The sequence below is a fragment of the Manis javanica genome, chromosome 3, assembly GCF_040802235.1.
Source record: "Manis javanica isolate MJ-LG chromosome 3, MJ_LKY, whole genome shotgun sequence".
Lineage (NCBI taxonomy): Eukaryota > Metazoa > Chordata > Mammalia > Pholidota > Manidae > Manis > Manis javanica.
Genome location: NC_133158.1, coordinates 195,094,936 through 195,117,713, shown reverse-complemented (window position 1 = coordinate 195,117,713; position 22,778 = coordinate 195,094,936). Strand labels below are relative to the sequence as shown.

General features: G+C 33.0%; 1 protein-coding gene across 11 annotated transcripts in view; it reads right to left on the bottom strand.

Annotated features, from left to right (window-relative positions):
- Nucleotides 1–22,778, bottom strand: part of FBXW7 (F-box and WD repeat domain containing 7) — a 223,707-nt gene that overhangs the window by 66,723 nt on the left and 134,206 nt on the right. For 6 of the 11 annotated variants that reach the window (XM_073232572.1, XM_073232571.1, XM_073232575.1 and 3 more), the window contains 2 exons: nucleotides 22,130–22,179; nucleotides 20,935–21,507 (listed from right to left, as the gene is read on the bottom strand). In XM_073232572.1, coding sequence (XP_073088673.1) covers nucleotides 20,935–21,438 — 504 coding nt within the window. In that variant the 5' untranslated portion in view covers nucleotides 21,439–21,507; nucleotides 22,130–22,179. The remainder of the gene's footprint in view (nucleotides 1–20,934; nucleotides 21,508–22,129; nucleotides 22,180–22,778) is intronic. The other 5 variants (XM_073232574.1, XM_036998626.2, XM_036998631.2 and 2 more) reach the window with 1 other exon arrangement.

Sequence of the window (22,778 nt, the reverse complement as noted above, 5' to 3'; positions counted from 1 at the left end):
TTTCAGTGTTTCCTAGTATCTTAAATACCAGAGTATTAAAGTAACTCCCTAGTCTAAACAAACCATGTACAAAAATAAAGCAGTTTAAACACAGAGGAAAAGAAGGATAAATCAATAAAGTAAGTTATTTGCTTAATGATGAAGAATTATTAAGATTTTATTAGTAACAACTGCAAAAAAATTCCCAATATCATTATTTAAATTGTAGAAACAAAAATACAATTATATTTAGTATGGAAAAAAATGTATATATAAGACATTCCTTTTAAAGTTTTACTGTTTATAAAAAGCATATGTTAAATTAATAGAAATGTTTTATAAAAATTAAAATCATTCACATTTCTAAATCAAATCACATTCCTTAAAAAGTTGTAAAAGACATCTCTCAAAGTGTTCATTAAGAAAGATTATAACCTCCAATTATAATGTATTAGGGATATTATATTCATGTAAACATTTAATAGATCACAACATATTATTTATAGTAATCCCCCCTTATCCACAGTTTCAGTTACTCCCAGTCAACCAAGGTCTGGAAGCAGGTGATCCTCCTGAGAAATCATCAGGTCAATAGTAGCTCAAGGCTACATCACAATGCCTACATCATCAACCTCACTTCTCATCTCATTTAATCATCTCATATTATCACAAGAAGGGTGAATAAAGTACAATAAAAGATTTTGAATGACCAACCACATTCAGATAACTTTTTTACAGCACATTGACAAAATTGTTTTATTATGTTGTTAATTTCTTACTGTGCCTAATTCATAAAGTAAACTTTATCATAGGCATGTATGTATAGGAGAAAACATAGTAACATACAGTTGGTGGTTTCAGGTATCCACTAGGGTCTCAGAACATGTTCCCCATGGATAAGAGGAGACTACTGTATACTTCCCTGCTAATTTTCTCTATCAAGGCACCAAGGGCAGCCCCTAATTATTTAAATTAGCTTAGGTTCTGAAACAACACATACAGTTCATACAAGCATTATAAAAATGTGACCTGGAAATTGGACATTTGCAAAATAAAAGCATTATATATATATACATGTACATATGTATGTGTACACATATATGTAACTTATTCAAAATAAAAATGCTACAGTAACAGGTTACATAAATACTGTAACTGTTCTGGTTTATATAATGAAGGTCTGACTGCTAGATATCTAGGTGGTTTCCAAATTCTGCTGGAAATTTCCAGTGATTTCCAAATAATTGGCTGAAAACAAAGTTAGAAGTTAAAAAGTAAAATATAAGAAAAAGTTCTTAAAAATTACAAAACCACCTATGGTACACTAGAAATTCCATAATTCAAAAACTCTATTAACTTTTTTATAACAAAATCAGTTTACAACTAAATTATTCTTGACTAAACTATTGCCTCAATGAACTATCAGCCAATTACCCAGAATTGATACTCCTAGCAAATTTATCAGTATACAAAAAATACTGGGTGAATTTGAAATTCTAGTTTCAGCTCCAAGTCTGACCAGTGATCTCAGCTAAGTCTCTTAACTTGTCTTAGATTTCAGATCTCTAAAATGAGAAGGCTGGACCGGCAATTGAGAATGAAGTCCCTTGCAGTTTTAAGAGTGCATTACAGTTCTAATTGTACCAACTATAGCATCTTCTTGTATTGCGTTGGATTGCCAATCTGGTAAGCTTCCTTTAGTATCGTTTAATGAACAGTGTAGTTATTGTTTTATAAAGTAGATCTAAATAAAACTCACTACTTCAAAATTTGTGTATACCTTCTAAAAACAGACATCTATCCCTTTGTTGAGAATATGTAGTGTTGTATAATAAATATAAGAGAAGATTTTCATTGGAAAAAAATTAATAGGCATAAATGATTTTTTAAAACATAATTTTAAAAGATGAAATTCAAGAAAAATAACCTCAGGATTTTTCTGACTCCATATTATACCATAATAATTTTTATATATTTTTCCTTTCCTACTTACCATAGTGGCCTACCACAGTGAGAAAGTATATTGGATTTTTTTTTAACGAGTCATGTTTGGATTTTAATCCCATATTTGTGCTTAGAACTTTAATTGTCATATTAAAATTAAACTTTTCCTTACCCTTTTATTCAGCTTTAAAGAAATATTTGAGATAAAACAGAAATCCAACTATTGGATTAAATTTTTAAAGTATTTCAGAAATGCCTAGTATGAAGTCCTCAATGACTATAACATAACTTGCCTCATGATTAAGTTTAACTCTTACAGTCTGTGCTGGGTTACCACAGCTGTTAGATTGGTCTTAAACAGCTGTTCACCAAGAATTTAGTTGATGATTATTATAGTTATACCTTTAAGTCAACTATGACAAAAGTGACATAGTAATTACAGGTATTTCAGTCATGCAAATACCTCATGTGATGACAAAGCAACAGATTTAAAGCAATGTAATTTTCCACAATTCTCAAAACTTAAGTATATGAAAGAAAACAACTTTAATATCACTTTTTTATGTTTTTTAATACTATTTTTTTAACTTCCACCATTTAAGTTACTTTTATGAACAAACTTAAGCACAAAAAGTTCATTAACCTTCCACTTAAACTAAGTATTACTTATCAATCATTTATTTCTTCTGTAAAAATTCTGAAGAGTAACAAATAAGGATATAATACTAATAATCCTTTTAAAGCACAATAAATAATACACATCATTTTTCTGTAAAAAAATTAAACTAAACTGTAATTCAGGAAGTTCACCAAATTGATAGTTTAACACATTATAGGTATTTATGCTACAAAAATAAAAAGCTGAACCTATGAAAATGTAAGGTATTTCACAATAGTGACAATTTAAGCAAGTAAAATAGGAGGGGGAAATTATGTGTTCTCCACTATTGAATTTTGACACAATTATAAATAAAAATCCGTCATTTTGAATGAGATGAACATAGTTTCAACTTCATTTACATAATTCTCAGTAATGTCACAAAATCAAATAAATAATATAAATAAATCAAATACATTAACCAAATTTAAGTATAGAATTACTTTAAGCATTAGAAAATATAGAATTAAGTTACAGAAATACATATTTAGGGTCTCATTCTTGGATGAGCTGACAGTTGATACCACTGAACATGTTCACTTGGAAAATCACATATTCAACAAAATACACTTTTTGACAAACAATAATTTTATAGCTGAAGTTTAAACTGACCGTTAAAGTTTTCTTTCTTCCCAATAAATAAAACACTAATTATCAAGAAAGACTAAAAGAAAAACAAAACTCAATCCCTGTAATTGTTGATTATGCCTGAAATAGAAAGATCTTGGGATGGAAGCAAAAGTCTAGAGATGCTAGAAGACTATCAGAGATCAACAAGAGACATAAAGGAAGTTTGCAACTACAGGGCTTAGACAATACAAATATATTATCTCAGACTGGTACATAATATGGGAGAAGAATTAAACACTGACAGAGCTCCCACTAGTTCATGCTTTATTTCACTTAAATATCACAACAAGACTGTGAGATATCATTATCCCACATTTTCTACATGAGGAAATTGAGGTTCAGAAAGGTCTAAAAAATTCCTCGAGGTTACACAGCTGCCAGGTAGTGTTTAGATTTTTTCTCTAGTAAGATTCCTAAACTCATGCTTTGTAATATAATAACATACATTCTATATATTACAGAATATTAAGCCTAACTTCATTGTGTTACTTTCTAATCTAATTGTTTGGAAATTTACTTTTTATTATATATGTTTCAGATACAGAAGTTTGCCAGACAACTGAGTTCTAGATAACTGAAATGAAGTATTATGTAAGACTCATATATTATGTAAGGAATCTGCTTTTATGAAAGTCAAAGGAAAAATCAAAACAGTTATAAGACTAAATATATTATGACTTCCTACAGCAAACTGTGTTTCTCAAAGACGGTCACAGCAATACCCCCATCTAGCATATTATTTCATATCGTATTCCCACTCCTTCCATTGAGAGTGTAGTTTGTTTCAACTAAGAGAGAATGTGAAAGTTACATTATATCACTTCCTAGGCTAAGTCAAGGAGATTCACCTTTCACCTTGCTTGGCAGAATACTCACATAGTAGCCCTATTTTAAGTAGTCTTACTGCACTGAGACAACCATGCTGTGAAGAAACTCAAATTAGCCTAGGTAAAAGAAGGTCACATGTGGAGAAATCCTGAGACTATATGAAGAGAAAAAGATTTTTGGCCAGCCCCAAGTTGTTTGAAGACCCCTACTGTTTTACCTCCAACCACTATCTGAATGAAACCCTAAATCAGTAATGCTCAAGTGAGCCCTTCCTGAATTTAAAACCTGTAAGAACAATGAGAAATAATAAAATGTTTGTTATAATCTATAATGTCTTGGAATGATTGGTTAGGTGGCAGTATATATCTGAAACAACTTACAAAACAAGGAGCTCCAAGAACACTGGGTACTGTTGTAATATAACAAATGTTCATGGTAGTGGAGTGTTAACTTCAACACTTAACAATGGAAAGGTTAAGAGATGATTCAGAATGAAAGTTTAAGTGAATTGGTATTTGGAGGTGGTAAAGTTTTGGTAATAAACCCCTACCCTTAATAATACCCACTAGAATGAGGTGTTCAGCAAGTCTCTGGCTATTTTAATAATACACTTGACATACTGTTATATTACACATTAACAAGGATTTATTCCAAATCAATTTGATGTGACAAAAAAAAGGAAAAGTCAACTTACTTTTGAATTCCCTACAATCATGTTTTTGTTTTTACTCCAAATAAATTCAAATGACTAGAGGAGCAGGCAGAATAAAGGAGGGAAGCAGGTCAGGTTTAAGATCTGGAAAGCCCATGAGGTGCAACTGATTGTTTTCATGTAAGCACAGTGAGTCCAAAAGGGTTAGACAATCACATTTGCAAAAGAACATGGAAAATCAGTATTTTTGCAAACTCTCTACATTTTTAAACGTTGGTAACAATTTTAAATGTGTAAAAAAAATCCACCATATAAGATACCAGTTAGCAATCTCTGTTCCTTTCTGGAATAAAGCAGCATAAAAGCAAAATAAAAATTAAAAATAAGATAACAGATATTTAAATGATATACAATAATGATTCTACCTTAAAGTTTTAATTTTCTTTTCTATACCAGTTAACAGAGTGGAATAGTAATAATGAATCCCAAAACTGAAACTGTAAGTGATAAACATTACAGATATACATCAGCATATTTAAAATTTACACTCATTAGACCCTAAGACAGATGGCAGCATGTTGGTAAAGTATAAACAATTCATTCTAGGAAATTAAATTTATAATGTAGACATATAAAACCAACATCTGTAGCTAAGCAAATGAGTAACTCTTTGCAGTTAACTTCCCAAATTCGCCAGTACTTTCTTCGTACTTCCATTCCTCATTTACATGTGATTTCAGTTAACTAGCAATTGCTGTTTAAGACCAACCAGAAACACAAAAAATTAAAGCATTTTCACTTTGAAACTAAAGTACTTTTAAAAGGAGTTGTTATCTTCTAAAGCCAGCAAAGACCAACTGAACAGAAGGAAATGGTACATTGGAACAAAGTAAATTCTTTTCTGGAAAAAAAATACCAAAAAAATCTTTTGCATTATTTTTAGCCCTGGTGATCTCTGAAAACAGTCATCATTCTCTTATTTATTTTTCAAATAATTAGAGGTTAAAGTTTACATGCAAGATGCTACCATGACAACAATTCCTACTACTAGGAGTTATCAAGTTACTATCTGCATCAGATATGCTAGTAGCTGTATCAACATTTTACAAAATATGTTCTCTAAAATGTATTCTAAATAGAAATTTCAACCTCACTAAAACTACTCTTCCATTTGTAATGACTGCTTTCATCTGTTTATCATCATCTCTTAGCTGTGAAAATTTTAGGTTTTTCTTTTAGTATCAAGCATTTCTAGGCATACCAAAGAGAATCTTCCTTTGCATTTGTTCTAGCTTCAGCTACTCAGTTCAAGAAAACCTAAGTATCAATACAGAATAGAACCAGAATTTCCACCTCTTCTGAACATTTTCATGTGAGGACTCAAACTCCCAAGACTACTTAAATTTGCTTTTAGGTCCTCTTTCAAATTCCTGCTGGGTTCAGCATAAACAATCAAGTAGTGTGGGGAGGATTCCTGTCAGAGAGCAAAAATGCTTTATAGTTAGCACCGACAAAATTTACGGTATCAAACAGCTGGACTCTATGCTAAAAGTCACAATAATTTAGGCAAAAATCACTGGAATAGTTTCAACCCACCTAAGAAAGTAGGCATCTTTGGAACTTAAAATACTTTGCACAGCATGTTACCTTGCCTGAACTAATTAAAGTAAGTTTTAGTATAGTCTTACAACATTACGATAGTAAATCTTATGAAATATGATAGCTGACACTTATTAAGGACTTAATATATGCTATTTTAAGTGCTTTACACACATTATCTTATTGACTTCTTTCAATAACACTTTTATTAATGCTAACACTACCATCCTTAAGAAAGCTCTACAAGAGAGGTTAGTTAACAGTTTGCCTTAGGTCAAACTGCCATGAAGGGACAAAGCAAGCTAGAGCTAGTATTTGAAAATTCTACAGTCTGGCTTCAGAGGTCACATTCTTACTGACCACTATTTATACGCACTGACGCATTTATTAGGGATATTATGCTATTTAGGGAACTGTTCACTGAATCACTCATGAAGCCCCATGTGAGAGACTACCTTTATATAATACTAGGAAAAAGGCTTTTGGGTGTATCTGTGTTCTCTGTGTATCTGTATGAGTGACACTTTTTCTCTTCCTGAGAGGACTCAGCATATTCTTCTCTTAATTTTATCATAAGGAAGCAAAAACAAACTAATAAGCCAATGTTTCGCAAACTTTAATCTACATTAGAATCATATGGGAGCTTATTAAAAGGGCACATCCTAACCCTAGTGATTTGGTTCAGTATCTCTCAAGTGTAACCCAGCAACTTGCATTTTTAGTAAACACTCTGGATGTTTCTGATGCATGTAGTCTAGGGTTACACTTTGAAAAATACTGGTGTAGGTACTCATGAGTGGCCAACTTGTATCCTATTAACAATTTGCAATGAGTGATGAACAGCATACTCGTCTTCCATATATGATGTCTAGTGAAAATGTGTGGTCCACAGATAAAACCAGCCCACAAAAACGCTTTTGAAAAATCTGGATGACAAAAATGTAAAAAATTGAGGAATTATCTAAAAATCTGGAATCCCAGTGACTTTGGAAAAACAGAAAAATACAGCAATATCAGTATCACAATTTTCATAGTCACTCCCTTTAGGGACACTTTGGCTCCCTGTGTCTTATATTTAATCCATTTCATTCATTTAAATTACCTTTCTATCCCTGTCACCTCTTGAGTTTGTGCCTCTTTATAAACTATGATATGGGAAAATGAGATCAAGAAGGTTTTTCTGGCTGAAAATTATTTCATTAGTCAAGAAATCACTGATGGAAATAGTTACAATACAGGTGAATGGAATTCTAGAAACATCTCTAATACTCACACTAACCTGATTTTCCCAAACCTTTTGACTTTTGAGGGAATTAAAGTGATCTTTTACCTTTGTAAAATACCACATAACCTTAATCCTTCACTTACCCCTCCTGCACTAACCTCTTGGAAATGAAATGCCCTAATAGTGGATGCATGCATTTAGCACAGTAATATGTCCATCACCTTCCATCCTCACTCCCATAGACACTACTATTAAATTATGGCACCTTTTAAAAGAAAATGGCAATTCTTTCAGTACTCAAAGATATTGCTAAAATGAATCAGATTTCAAGTAGTAAGCTAATGTTTTCTCCATATACATGTTAAATATAAACATAAACCTTATTGTTTTCTATCATCAATAGCATCTAGTATCTCTCCTTCTCAAAGAAGATGTTTCTCACCATATTCAGATTTAATCTTGTCAAAATAAAGCAATAAATGTGGTTTTCAGAAAATGCTAAGACACCAAGAAACAGCAAACACACACAAAATATAACTTCATCAGAGAATACCACTTACAGCAAGGGCTTTAAAATGAAAAGAAGCTCATCAATATTCAAGAGGACTAACTCCTCAGTAAAATTTAGATTGAAGTTCTGTCACTTCATTATAGTAACTAATTTGAGGAAATAATTTAAGATATGAAATTAACAAGTCTAAGGAAGAAAAACTCATAACACTCTTTTAAGTCTTTAAATGTATTATTGCTCCTTCTCTGTCACATGATCCTCTTTATCCTCTTTCATGCTCTCCTGTAGGTATAGACAATGTGTTTCCCCTTGCGTTATCTTAATCATCCTTCACAAAAAAAGAAGTGTAAATAATTGGTAGCTAAGAGAAAAATGTCTTTATTTTTCCCCCAAAACATAATATAGAAATTAACAATTTAAAGTGCTCTCTAAAGTATACCTAAGGGAAGAATAAAAATTTAACCAATGCTCTACGTAAGATGTTGAACATCCTCTTCAGAAGCTAACAAAGTTCAGTATGTCAATTATACTTCAATTTTAAAAAATATATCAATAATAGGCCATAAGCCAAATGTAGCTCAAAGTTAGTTAGTTTGATTTTTGGAGCTTGCACAATGTTTTCCTTTTCTTTTTTAACTGAATGTTAACAACCTTTAGGGAAGGTATATATATGCCCTGCAGTTCCTAAGAGCCTGAGCCATCTTACTGACTCAATTATGACTTTCTTCACTCATTCTTACTACCTATTTGGGCCCTCTACATTATATTTCTCATTTCTTCACCCCAAGCAACCAAAAGAAATTTGAGAAGAAGAATCATCTATTCAAACATTCTTTAGTTCAGGATAACCAGGTAGTTATACCCTACCTTCTATGCTAACATAACAGGAAATATGGACAAGAAAGAATAGCTTCTGGAAAGGATCATTCTTTTCTCCCGTATATGCTGAGGAAGTCTGGAGCACCTAACAATGACAAGACTTTGGTTTTTTTAATGCACTTACGTGCAGATACTTGAGAAATTATCAAAAAGCATACTTGTATTTCCAAAGCACAGTAAATTTGTACACGTTTACATTTATCCCAAGGCTCACTCTTTCTTCACTTTTTGTTGTCACTGTTGTTTTAAAATAACAAAATGAAAGTATGCTACTTGCCGGCTTAAAAAAAAAAGCCACCCTATGTATCTCACATATGACAGTGCACATAACTACTCCAAATATTAAATTCAAATTCTGAGCAAGAAATAGTGTACTAAAACACAAAGTAGAAGAGAGACAAGTACTTATTAATTTACTTAAATATATTAAAAGCAGCTATAGCTATAGCAATAAGGTATTACATGGCCCTCTAGTGTTCAATGAAGAAACGGATTCCTTTGAAATTCTTATATATGGCTTTTCATAGTAAAAATAATACTTTCTCTGATTTACTAAGTGTGTAAACTGGTCATGTATGACTTCTACAAAAACCTAAATATGTTGTATCTTCTGTGCCTTTACTTCCTTTGCCTTCTACTGACCTACTATCCATATTGAGAGCACCTAATGAAAAGAATTCTGAAATGTTTTTAAAGTTTTGCCCATTAAAAAATCCCAACCCTAAAAGGAAAAGAAACAACATTTCTCAATTAAAGCTGAACAGTATTGAATTTAAGGCAATTTTCAAAGAACAAAAATAAAATAATAGTGTCAAGACTACAAATTAGATAGTTAAAACAAACCTAACCTAAATTCTCTAACCGTATTTCTTTTCTCGCATTTTACTTCTGTAATTCATCCAATTTGTTTTTTCCTTTTATCATAATTTATAGACTATAGAGATTCATTACAACAACCAAATCAATGAAATAAATGAAAACTGTGTTCTCCAGAAGACAAGTCAAAGATAGGACTGAGATTTTAGGACAAGAGTCAAAAGTAAAAAGTAGACTCATAAACAGACAAGAATCTTGTTAATAAGATTCCTAAGATTGCAATCACTGGCGTAAAGGTTTAAAAGTTGATATTACTGCCTAAATTAAAGGTGAGAAAACACTGATTTCAAATTGGACATAAGTTTATTATACGTTTAGAACTTTTTAATATTTATATTTCTTGTTTATGTATTAGTGCCATATACATGACAAATATTGTTAAGCAAGATAAACTTTTAAAAAATCAAAGGACTTGAATAGGAGGGAGGCATAAAAACAATTTTAATACTGTGTAATATGAATCATAATAAATATACTATGGAAGCAGAGATTCAGTGAGGGCAACGTTTGGGAGCATGAAAACAGATGTTAGGGTGCTGACTTTCTGGGTTATTCCACAGCCCACCTCCTCCCAAAATTATTAATACTGTTTCACTGAATTTTCTATCTCAACATTAAGTGCAACCTGGACTCAGAATGAGATCTGGGTTAAAATCCTACCCACTTGTTACCAGCTGACTACTGATGAATTACTAACTTCTTTCACTTGTTTCTCATCTGTGATATGGGAATAAAAATTAGAACCTACATAACAGGACTATTAAGATTAAATGAGATTATAAAGTATTTAGTACAATGTCCTAGCACATAGAAAACAATGTCCAATAAATGGTTTATTACCATTATTATTAATATCATTATCAATGCTATTTACCATTGCACTGATGAGGTTCAGAATAAGAACAGGTGAGAGTATGGCTCTACTGTACCTCAGCAGCACCACATGAAATACAGGACACACTACTTCATGAGAAACTTGACCAGAAAAAAGCAATCAGGACAGTGATCCTAGAATGCACGTTGAAGGCATTCAGGCTGGAGAAGACTATGGAAGAATATGACAACTGTCTGCTCCTACAAGAAAGGTTATCACTGTACTAGATGAAGAGTAATAGGTGCCAACATAAATAGTATCTAAAAATATATTTATTCATAGTGTAGTGTTCCCTAGTGATAATTTCATTTTCAAGCCTAAGTCTACTGATAAAGCCACTGGGCACATGTTTGGACTTGCTGATTTCAAAGGTCCCCGCCAATTCAGTCTATATATCTGGAGACTTTTTAAATTAGGGTAAAAAACCTGAAAAGTTTAAATATATTAATTTGTCTGAAGAAGTGAGGGGTTGGGAATAGGGGAGGAGAGGGAAAACACTGGTGACACACTGGTAAAGCACTTTAAAATTATGTTTTAGAAGACAGGCTCTGAAATTGCTCACAGAAAGATTTTTGAATGAAAGATACGCATGTTTCATGGAGAGTCAAGGCTGCTCTAAGTAACTCTCTAAAGAAACCATATATTAAATAAATGTCTTAAAACAAGGAAACATACTACACATTAAAAGAATAACAGCATGGTAGTAAGTTGACCTAGGGTTGCCAGCGTGGCACCTGTATGCTAGAGATGTGAAGACCTGGTTATACAGAGGATTAGTTAGGTCATTGCTTTTTCCATTATACTGAGCTGCACTTTCAAAAAAAAATCATTATATAATGCCCTTCCATGTGAGGGATGTCTTTAAATCCAACCTTCCATTAGAGCATTATACATTATGGATGTTACCAAAACGACTAAGTAAAGTAAGAATTGGTTTCTAGCAGATAGTTATTGCTTAAAAATAACAATTGTATATGTTTGTAGCAATCTTGGGAAATTATGAAAAGCATATAAGAAAAAACAGAAGTAATTCAACCACCTTCAGAGATAATTCCTAATATTTGAGTTAATTCTTTCTGATCTTTTTCCATGCATATAGATTAATGCATGTTCATTTCATAATTAGGATCATATTGTATACACAGTTTGAGTTCTACATTTTTAGTAAACATAAGATTTATAAGAATCTTCCTGCTATTAAATTTTCTTTAAGACAATGATTTGTAATGAATGACTGGTTTAAGTTACCTTCAATTGATTTCTGCATCTCAGCAACATAGTTCTTAAATTGGGATTTAACTTCTCTACAGTCTTACTCTAGAACTGCTAATCGTATTATAATAGTCCTCAGTGTAACTATTTTTATATTGAATGTTTGAATTTTAAAATAAACCAAAATGGCATGTACTTGGGTATATCTTAGAGGTGAAATGAGAACTGTTCACATTCCAATTTTTTAATCTTCAACTCTCAACTTGAATCAGCACTAAGGATAAATATATCAAATTTCTACTGTTCAAAAATATAAAAGAATTAAATGTCAACTCAAGACAAAATTTACCCAGAAAGTTACAAGGTAATACCAAATTAACTGCACAATGCAGAGAACCAACAATGGATTTAAGGAATTGAATTTTCTAATTCTAGGACAGTGTATGGCCTGGGTTTTGAAGATGTTGGCTAGTTGAAAAGGAGCAGGGGTCATTAAAAGCAAGTGGAGGCATGGAGCTGAAATTAGGTAGAAAGAAACTATGGTAAGAATGTGAAAGACTTCAAATGTCCACTTCTGGATTTGGTTTCATCACTTAGAGATGGGGCATAAGATATTTAGATAGAGGTTACTCATTTATACAGAGCTAAAAATCCACTTTAAAAAATTCGCCCAATCATTCATACTGACAACTCACTGCCAAGGAAATGACTGATAGCCTGGTGCGAACAGAAAACTAAGCAAAGATGCTCTTAATATTTTTAAACATTGACTCTGCAATTTTTATCTTAAAAATGCTTGAGGTTAATAAAAAGGAAGAGCAAGTATTCAAGTCTGTTAAACTTTCAGCAGACCCAGATAGGCTGGTTTATGTAATAAGAAAAGGTCAAACCATTTCTCTGCCAAATGACCAAAAGATCAGGAATTTAACAGAGACTGGAAAATCTGGAGAGGAAAATAAAAATTGGTATGAAGAAAGAAATAGTAGTTTTTCCAAAACAAAACAGAATGAACAAAACAGCAGTAGACTTACAGACACTGCGAAGTGTGGCCATGAGCATGAGGTGGACGAAGGGGATTAAGGGGCACAAAAATTCTCAATCATAATATAAGTTGGTCCAGGGATAGTAGTACAGCATGGAGAATGTAGTCAACGATTCTGTAACATTTTTCTATGTTGACAGATAGTAATTCACTAAAGGGGGTGAGGATTTAATAATATTGGTAACTGTTGAACCACTGTTGTATTTTAAGATTGAAACCAATATAAGATTGTATATCAATGATTCTTCAATTACAAAAAAAAAGAAAAAATAGAAAGTAGTTTTACTTTTCAGTGGACCAGTCAGGTGATGATGCCCAACAGATAGCTAGAAATGCAGGACTGAGGCTTGGGTGAGTAATGAGAGCTTGAGACATAATTTTGGAAAATAAAACAGTAAAGTAAAAGCAGAACCCATCATAATATATCCCTTTATCATCTTCACACCATCTTCCCTATTACCAACCACAAAAAATATTTAATAAAGATTAGGTCATTGTAATTATATATATATATATGCAATAATTTGCCTCAGAAACATTTTGAGGATAGCTATTTGTGGTATTTGTGGATACCTCAGAGAAGTTTATCACCTTCATAAAGCACAAACCAATGGAATACTATTACATTTTTTTTTAATCTCCATACTATAGGAAGACATTTTTTTGGGCAAAATGAAAATCCATAATTAAAACAATCTTTAACTACTTACAGTGAATCACATATCAATTTAAATATGACCAAGATTTAGGGTAATTATGGTTTAAAATGTTAACAAGTATTTTTAAAACTGCACTGACAGTAATTAATTAGAAATTGGCCATAAACTAAAAATCCACTTTTGCATCCAATTTTGTGACTCATAAAGCATTTAAATATACAGACATTTTAGAGGAACAAAGTTTATAGAAACTCACTTAAAAGATGAAGGAAAATTGGACATACATATAAACTCCGAAGATCTGTGAATAAGCATACCCTTGGAAAGCTGTCACATTTTTATTTTTATTTTCATTTTTTTTAGAGATGGACCCAGCTTATTACAGTATGTACCCAATCCTCATGTGTACTCTTTTTACTTATCTATTTCTCTATTTGTATCTTTTTCCACTAGAGGGTGATATGATGAGTAATTAAAAATGTATAGATTAATATCTCCTGTGGGGAATGAAGTGTATTCTGTGAGGTTAGGGGTGAGGGATAAGAGAAAGACAAAATGAGATCACAGGCCTACATCTATCAACCACCTAAATGTCCCAGGCAATATGCTACTTGCTTTACATACATTATTTTACTTAATCTGTACAGAAATCATGAGAAGTAGGTATTAAAGTCTTACTTTACAGATAAAGAAACAGTTCAATTAGATTACATTCTTCTTGACATATAATGAGTGGCAAAATCAGAATTCAAGCTCAAATCTGAAAAGCTCTTATTACTCTACTATATTAAGGGAAAACCCATCTCCACCAGTGTGCTTCCTCCTCCACTATCCTCTCCACATGTTTAAAAATGGGTTAAAATGGGCTGAGTAAATGTTTCTAGTTTGTCTTCCTTCACAAAGGTAGGAGGCATGGCTTTTCATTGGGCTATGCTTACTAAGAGGACTGCCTTATACAGCACTTTTTGCTTTCTGGATATGCCTAACCTAACAGAATTTGAATTTAATTTATTTCTCTTAGAAGAATAAGACATAGGCCAGGGATGTCCTAAAGCAGCCATAACCCTCTGGAACTCTACCTACAACAGAGTAAAATTCAGACCTCTATTAGATTTCAGATGTTAGCCACATTGCCCTACAAAGTTTCCCAGTAGATCTGGTTCAAGAGAGTGGCTGTACTATGGTGGATTAGAAACAAAACTGTTATTTTGATCCCGTCATTGACTAGTGATCCTTGTGCTTAATTCCTCTATTGTTTAGAACCTAAAGGTTATAAACGGGATATGTATTTTTTTAAACAGTCATTTTTTTAAATTTGAGGCAAAAAGGATTTTTAAAATGTTACTTAGTTACCAGGAGAAATCTAACAATCGGAATGAGAAAAAAAAAACAGACTAATTTGAGGTAAGTAATAAAGTTATGTGAGGACAGATGAGGCATTAAGATAGACATGGAGAAGCAGACATTAGTGCTGAAACATGGTTCTCTTCATGGAAAGATCAGAAGGATATAAGACCAACCCTAATGGTAACCTCATTTGCCTTTTATTTTAACAGAAAATGACTGGATACTCTGCATTAAACATGTACAAGTAGTCTTAAGTATAAACTCAGCATCTCTTCAGAAAACAAGATTTTTTTTTAATATAATGAGGCTGTTGACAGAGAGAGTTAAAACTGAAGAAATGGGTATTTCTTTCTGGGGAAGCAAGTTCACTTTAGAAGTTGCAGACAGACTAGTCAAATTTATAGAAATAGCCAGCACACAACCCCTGGTTAAGAAGCATGTTTGATGGGACTCTGGATAGAGTGCTGTTATTCAGTCTCAAATTTTATTGTTATTTCTCAGAGAAATGACAACTTTAACCGTAAGCCCTCATATCTTCAGTAATGTTTGTTAAATACCACAAAGAAAAGCACTTAACTGAGCACTCTGTACTTTCTAAAGGGTAGCTCTGATGATTTTAAACGGTATTAGAAACCCATCACACTCGAGGAGCCTAAACAGACTTGAAGTTCTGCTGAAAATCTTGTTCAGTAATGTTCGCCAAATTCTACCACAGGGGGCAGCATAGCACATGGAAAGAAAAGGGTTTTTTTCTTTAGGCAGATGTGGATTAAAATCTCATCACTTACAGTATGATTCTGAGATGAATTATTTGGCCTCTCTGTAACTTCTGCTTACTTGTATGTCATAGGAACTTGCAAATGGTATGAGCTTAATAAACACCAATGACCTTAAAAATATATGAAGAATGTTTATTCTTTTTTTTTATTGAAGTATCATTGATAAACAATCTTTTGTTGGTTTTTAAATATAAAGCACAGTGGTTCAAGAGTTACCATATTATTAAATCCTCACCCCCCTCTACTGCAGTTACTATCTATCAACGTAGAAAGATGTTACAGAATCACTGACTGTATTCTCCAAGAATGTTATTCTTAATAAACACGAATGCCTCCACCCTTAACTTTTAACATTAAGACAGTCTGGAATTTCTAATGTATATTATTGCCATAGGCTCCAATGAGAACAAATCTTTGGTGAGTGGGGGTGGGGGGGGAAATATTTTCCTAAGAGTTTTGATAGTTTTCAATAAGCTTTCAAAGGAAACACCAATGCAAGAAGAACCAAAAAGTGATTTTTCTCATTAATATCATATTTGCATACATAACTATGTTCAGAAATGATGAATAAATATGTCTAGCTGTCCATAGGGTATGTTTAAGAAATTTCCAAAAAAATAACATTTGAAAAGTATCCTGGGTAAATCTGTAGAAGGTTAAAAATGGAAATGTTAAAAGTGGAATTTTTTTAATGACTGTTATACCCCTACTCTGCTCAAATGACAACAGTTTAAGAAAATAAAAGAAACTGTGGCTTAGGATAATGTCTGTGGAAGTGTCTTATATTTCTGATCAAGAATTTAAAGATGCTCTAAAATAGATTATTTGAAATAGTAAGAGCTATTTCCCTGTTTAGTCTATTAAAAAGAGTTATATACAAGTGACTTACATTTTATTTTTAAGCAACTCAGTAATAGGTGCCATTTAAAAAATATTGTTAAAAATATAAAGAATGATCCTGAAGAAGAGTTTCAGGAATTGACTAAAAGGGGAACAGGCTAATTTCTGATTGAAATCCTACTTTGTAGAAGAGCATCTCTCCCTTGGCAATTAAATCATTTTATATTCTTCTTGCCATATTTATGAAGGCAAATGACCTCAAGATAAACAATGTATCAAAAGCATGTACACACACACACAAATGAATACACAATCTATCCCTATTGTCATTAGTACTTAGTACATTCCAGTGGCCTTGTATGTACAGGACAGTAACTTGTAGTCTTGACTTGAGTCACTAAGGAAAAATTGACAAGTTCAGTATACTTCATTGTTAAGGAGTTAATGAACTATAGAAGACATCTTGAAATGCAGGAAAGATAAAGCACCTGTGTACTACAACCTTTCCAACAGAACATTATGACAACTTCTTTGGTAAAAGTTATGTTTTGTCTAGCTAGTCTTCTTTTTTTTTCCAATTTAAAATGTAGCAGAACTCACTGATGGCTTTGCATTGTTCAGTAAGACTTAGTTTCGATTAATCTTCTGTCTTAAATAAGACAGATAAATACTAAACCCCCATTCTTCCAAATGAACTCTCAGTAAAAACAGGAAAGATTTAAACTCCCTCTTTTGATCTCTTGAGGGACAGAGATCAAGCAGATAGAAGCTCAGTGAACTGCACTATTAAAAGTCTGAGCCTTACCAACCAAGCAGGACTACAACTCTTAGTGTTAGAACCATCTGATTAAGATTCAAAGCACCGTCTTGACACCTTGCGACGGGGTGGTAAAATGGATGCAAACCACTACTTGAAGCCAGTTCCTTCTTAGATCAATCCAACTAAGTAAATCTAAACTTGTAGGTAGGCTAGGGAATTTAGGGATAAACATGATTTAGAAAGAGTTGAAGTTTCACAAGCTGAAGCACAAATGACAATAATTTGAGTATTAAACCAAATAAGATATTTTATTCTAGGTCAAGTTAGGTTAAATGAGATGTTCAATCTGTTTGCGTATTGTTTAAGGGATAAATCAATGAGTCACTATGAAATTTAAAAATAAGAAAATAGGAATAAGTGGATAAAAAACTAGACATTATATTAATATCTATAAAATAAGTAAGCCATTATTTAAGTTAAAATATTTCTTTCTCTTGAATTGTTTAACTTGTAAGTTTACTCTACATGGATATTCATTTTTTACTAATTTTTAAACAATAAATAAAGAACCAGAAAGCATGTAAATATAAAGATCTATGAGCCTATTTTTGAACATATCTCCCTGGGCAAGGAAAGCAAACGCAACAATGAACAAATGGGACTATATCAAGCTGAAAAGCTTTTGTACAGCAAAGGACACCATCAACAGAACAAAAAGGTATCCTACAGTATGGGAAAATATATTCATAAATGACAGATCCGATAAAGGGTTGACATCCAAAATATATAAAGAGCTCACACACCTCAACAAACAAAAAGCAAATAAGCCAATTAAAAAATGGGCAGAGGAGCTGAATAGACAGTTCTCTAAAGAAGAAATTCAGATGGCCAACAGACACATGAAAAGATGCTCCACATTGCTAGTTATCAGAGAAATGCAAATTAAAACCACAATGAGATATCACCTCACACCAGTAAGGATGGCCACCATCCAAAAGACAAACAACAACAAATGTTGGTGAGGTTGTGAAGAAAGGGGAACCCTCCTACACTGCTGGTGGGAATGTAAGTTAGTTCAATCATTGTGGAAAGCAGTATGGAGGTTCCTCAAAATGCTCAAAATAGAAATACCATTTGACCCAGGAATTCATTCCACTTCTAGGAATTTACCCCAAGAATGCAGCACTCCAGTTTGAAAAAGACTGATGCACCCCTATGTTTACCGCTGCACTATTTACAATAGCCAAGATATGGAAGCAACCTAAATGTCCATCAGTAGATGAATGGATAAAGAAGATGTGGTACATATACACAATGGAATATTATTCAGCTATAAGAGAAAAACAAATCCTACCATTCGCAACAACATGGGTGGAGCTAGAGGGTATTATGCTCAGTGAAATAAACCAGGCAGAGAAAGACAAGTACCAAATGATTTCACTCATATGTGAGTATAAGAACAAAAGAAAACTGAAGGAACAAAACAGCAGCAGAAGCATAGAACCCAATAATGGACTAATAGTTACCAAAGGGAAAGGGACTGGGGAAGATGGGTGGTAAGGGAGGGAGAAGGGCGGGGGAAAAAAGAAAGGGGGCATTACGATTAGCATGTATAGTGTGGGGGGGGCACGGGGAGGGCTGTGCAACACAGAGAAGACAAGTAGTGATTTTACAGCATCTTACTATGTTGATGGACAGTGACTGTGAATGGGGATGTGGGGGGGACTTGGTGAAGGGGAGAGCCTAGTAAACATAATGTTCTTCATGTAATTGTAGATTAATGATACCAAAATAAAATTTAAAAAAAAAAGATCTATGAGCATAGAAGCCTGGGGTAAAAGGATAGAAGTTGTGCTACATACCTAATTCATTCTGATTGTAATGCTTTCTATTTTCTCTCCTCTTTAAACAGACCATGAGATAGCAACAATGCATAAAGTATTGACTAAAATAAATTCTCTAACTCCAGCAAAAAGTATATGATGTCATATTGATTTCTGGTAATTTCAATGGCACCAAAATACAGAGAAATAAAATTCAGTGTAGAGAACTCAGCACTACTTGACTTAGGAGCTAGTCAACAAGGCTGAGATATGTAAAGAAAACTGTAATTTACAACTTTGGTTATAATTTGGGGGGAAGGGGGCTGAAGGGTGGGTAGTCATATCTTTACAACTTAAACATTTTTTTAAATTATGGAAAACTTTAAGTATGCTCAAAAAAACTACACAGATTGTGCCTGTCACCCAGTTTCAACAATCAGCAGCTCATGGCCAATCTATATTCTCCTTCCCTTTCTCCCTGTCAGTATTATTTTCAAGCAAATCTCAAACACTGTATCATTTCATTTTGACCATAATTTGATGGGGAGTCGGGGAGAGCTACAATAGAAAAATTGGGTAGTGAGAGAAATAATGCTTTTTTCTCTCCATAACCCCTGTCCCTTGTCAAGACAACAGTCTTTAGTGACAGAATATCCATGAATCTTTCGAGGAAAGAAGTCTACATGCAACCCCCAAACAACAAGCACTAGCAATTCTGAATTTACTGCAGCTGTCCATTCACTTCCTCCTTCCATCTCAGACAGACTTCAGTTCAGCATTTCAGCACCTCCCACCCCTGCCTATCCAGTAGCAAAGATAATACTGGAAGCAATGATAGTATGACTGGCTAGTATATTCCAGTTCTTAATGTCTGGCAAAACCTCAAATGACTGTTTTCTCAGCACTATATTAATCACCACATCTCTGAGTTGACAGGATTCCTCCAGTGTAGACAGGAGACCAACTGTCCATCTTTTAAATTATATCTGTGGCTAACTCCGTGGGCTACCACCTCCTAAATGAGATAAGGCAGCAGATACAACAGAGCTGTCTCCTGGGAACTGGAAGGGAAAGGAAAATCACAGACAAGGGTAGTTGTGGCAGAAACTTCACAGAAAGTTAAGAATCTAGTATGTACATCTTCACATCATCACCTACCTCTTACAGTCAAATATCAACCAAAGTAATTTGATTACCCTACAGTAAATATTCAAATCTCTTTGAGGAGTAAATGGTGTTTCACTGAAATGGAGTCAGAAACAAAAACCAATTTTTGGTGTTCCTGAATGTTTTAATTTTAATAAAATAACTAGAGGAAAGCAAGTATCATTCTAGTTATTTTATAATGTAGGAAAAATTAATAACCATAACTACATCTATGTCACAAGTATGTCTCAAGTGAAAGTACATTAGCTTTTAAAATGTCTACTCAGATACTAAGATTCAGGCTATAATTTCCTCTTGTTGAACTACATAATGAAGAGAAGACTGTTTACAAAGGATAAATTTAATCATCATAATAAGAAAACTAATTTGGGATAACTTTCAGTATTTTGTGCATTGGAATAACAACACCTATGAATACAGAGCCTATCCCACTGGCTGCATGTTGTAAATAAGATTCTTCACTACTTGATTTATCAGTATTTCTATTCCTCATACTTTCTAATACCTTCTATAAAACAAGAATTAGTTCATTTCATTATTACACATCTGAAAATTAATTTTGCATAATAACAAAGACTGAGGAAAGTTTCATTACAATTAATACGGATAAGCAAAATTTCTCAGGTGAAGAGCACACTAAATATACTCACTTTTGTTGTCTTTGTATAGAATGAGGAGGAGAGTTGGTGAATAGGCAGGTCCGCAATACTACTGGGGTTTGTGACACTGTTACTATGTGTATGTTCATCTTCCCTGCTACTGTCATCAGACTGATCAAAATCATCACTCTCCTGGTCCATTTCCTCTTCCTCTTCATCCTCCTCATCTTGTTCACCGGCATGTTCTTCATCTTCCTCTTGTTCTTCTTGGTTTCCCAAGGAGTCCTCATCTACTGAAATAAATCGATTATTGTTTTCTTCCAATTGTCCTTGCTGCGAATCATGTTGGTCTCCAGGCCTAGGTTCTGCTCCGACGACTTCACCATTCCGCGCAGTGTGCTCCTCCTCTTGTTGTCCTAACGGCTGCTGCTGCTGTTCCTCCTCTACCACACGATTCATCTGCTCCTCATCTGCCTGGCTTGAGGAAGGGTTACCTCTCAGAGACCCTCCAGTTCGTCGTCTTTTGCTGCCCACAGAGAGCAGTTCCTGATTCATTTCCAAAAGCCAGCTTGCTACTTCTTGGACCTTGGCTAGACTATCAGAAGATGCAAAGGTTTTCACATTCTGTAGGGGAAGATGGGGGAGAAAAACGTTTGTACAATCTACATTATCTTCTTTTATGTTATATGTACATATTGCAAATTTCATTAAAGATTGTAAAAAGTATTTGATGCCACTGTGATATTAAGATGTTTTTAGGAATCAATACAAAAAGTTTAAATTGTAAAAGTTATGAGAATTTACGAAGACAAACAAAAATCATAAACACCTTTAATATCCTTTTAAAAAATAATTTTAGAATGAAGCTTTATAGTTTCATTTCATTGCTTTGACCAATGAAACAATTTAAAAACAATAAAACAATTTTAAACTTTAGCTCAGTATTTCATAAACTACATATCCTTTGTAAAACTTCCACAATATGTTAAGAAGTATATCACAAAAAACTATTCAATGTTCAGTTAAGTTCAGGAAATGCTGAGGTAAACCAAGATAAGAAGGCTTTTTTTAACCTTAGGAGTTTCCTAAACTTCTCTGATCACAGAACCTTGTCCCTAAAACAGTTTTCTGACAGGTACCAAGTATAATCATTGTAATTTTCATTTTTCACAATGAATATAAGGTGACTGGACTGCTAATAAATAAAAAACTTTGTTAAAAAAGAAAAAAGTTCATAAGTTCATACCCTCTGACCCAGTAACTCCACTTCTGGCAATCTATCCTAAGGAAGTAATCCTAAAACAGAAAAAAAAATTATGCAGAGGATGCATAAAAAGCAAAAAGTAAAAATAAATGCAAATAAAAATAATCAAAACCCAAATGTTCAAGACAAAGGAATCCATGAGATAGGATATATATAGTGCAATCCCTAAACATAATGTTCATAAATTATATACAGGAAATTATATGATCAGAACATGATTTTTAAATTTCATACAGACTGGAAAAGAATATTTCAAAATGTTTTTTTACCATACTTCTTAAATTCTATATATGAAGCACATTAACTTCTGTTTTTAACATAGGCTCTAAAATTTGATCTGATATAGAATCTTTTCCTAATGTTCATTCTTAAATTTAATCCTTTGCAGGTATCTACATGGACATACTGAAGGTTACATAAAATAATGCCAACACTTTATACAAGTTCATATAAAATTCCTTTTAAAAGTATCTTTAGATTTGCAAGATATAAGAAATACAATATCCATTTTCTTTCATGCCCTAAGAATAACTACACTAGATCACAATGGTCATTAGACAAAACAACCTTATCTACTTTTCCAACCCTTGCCACTAGATGATCAATTCCCTAAAGTCCCACAGTTCTCACT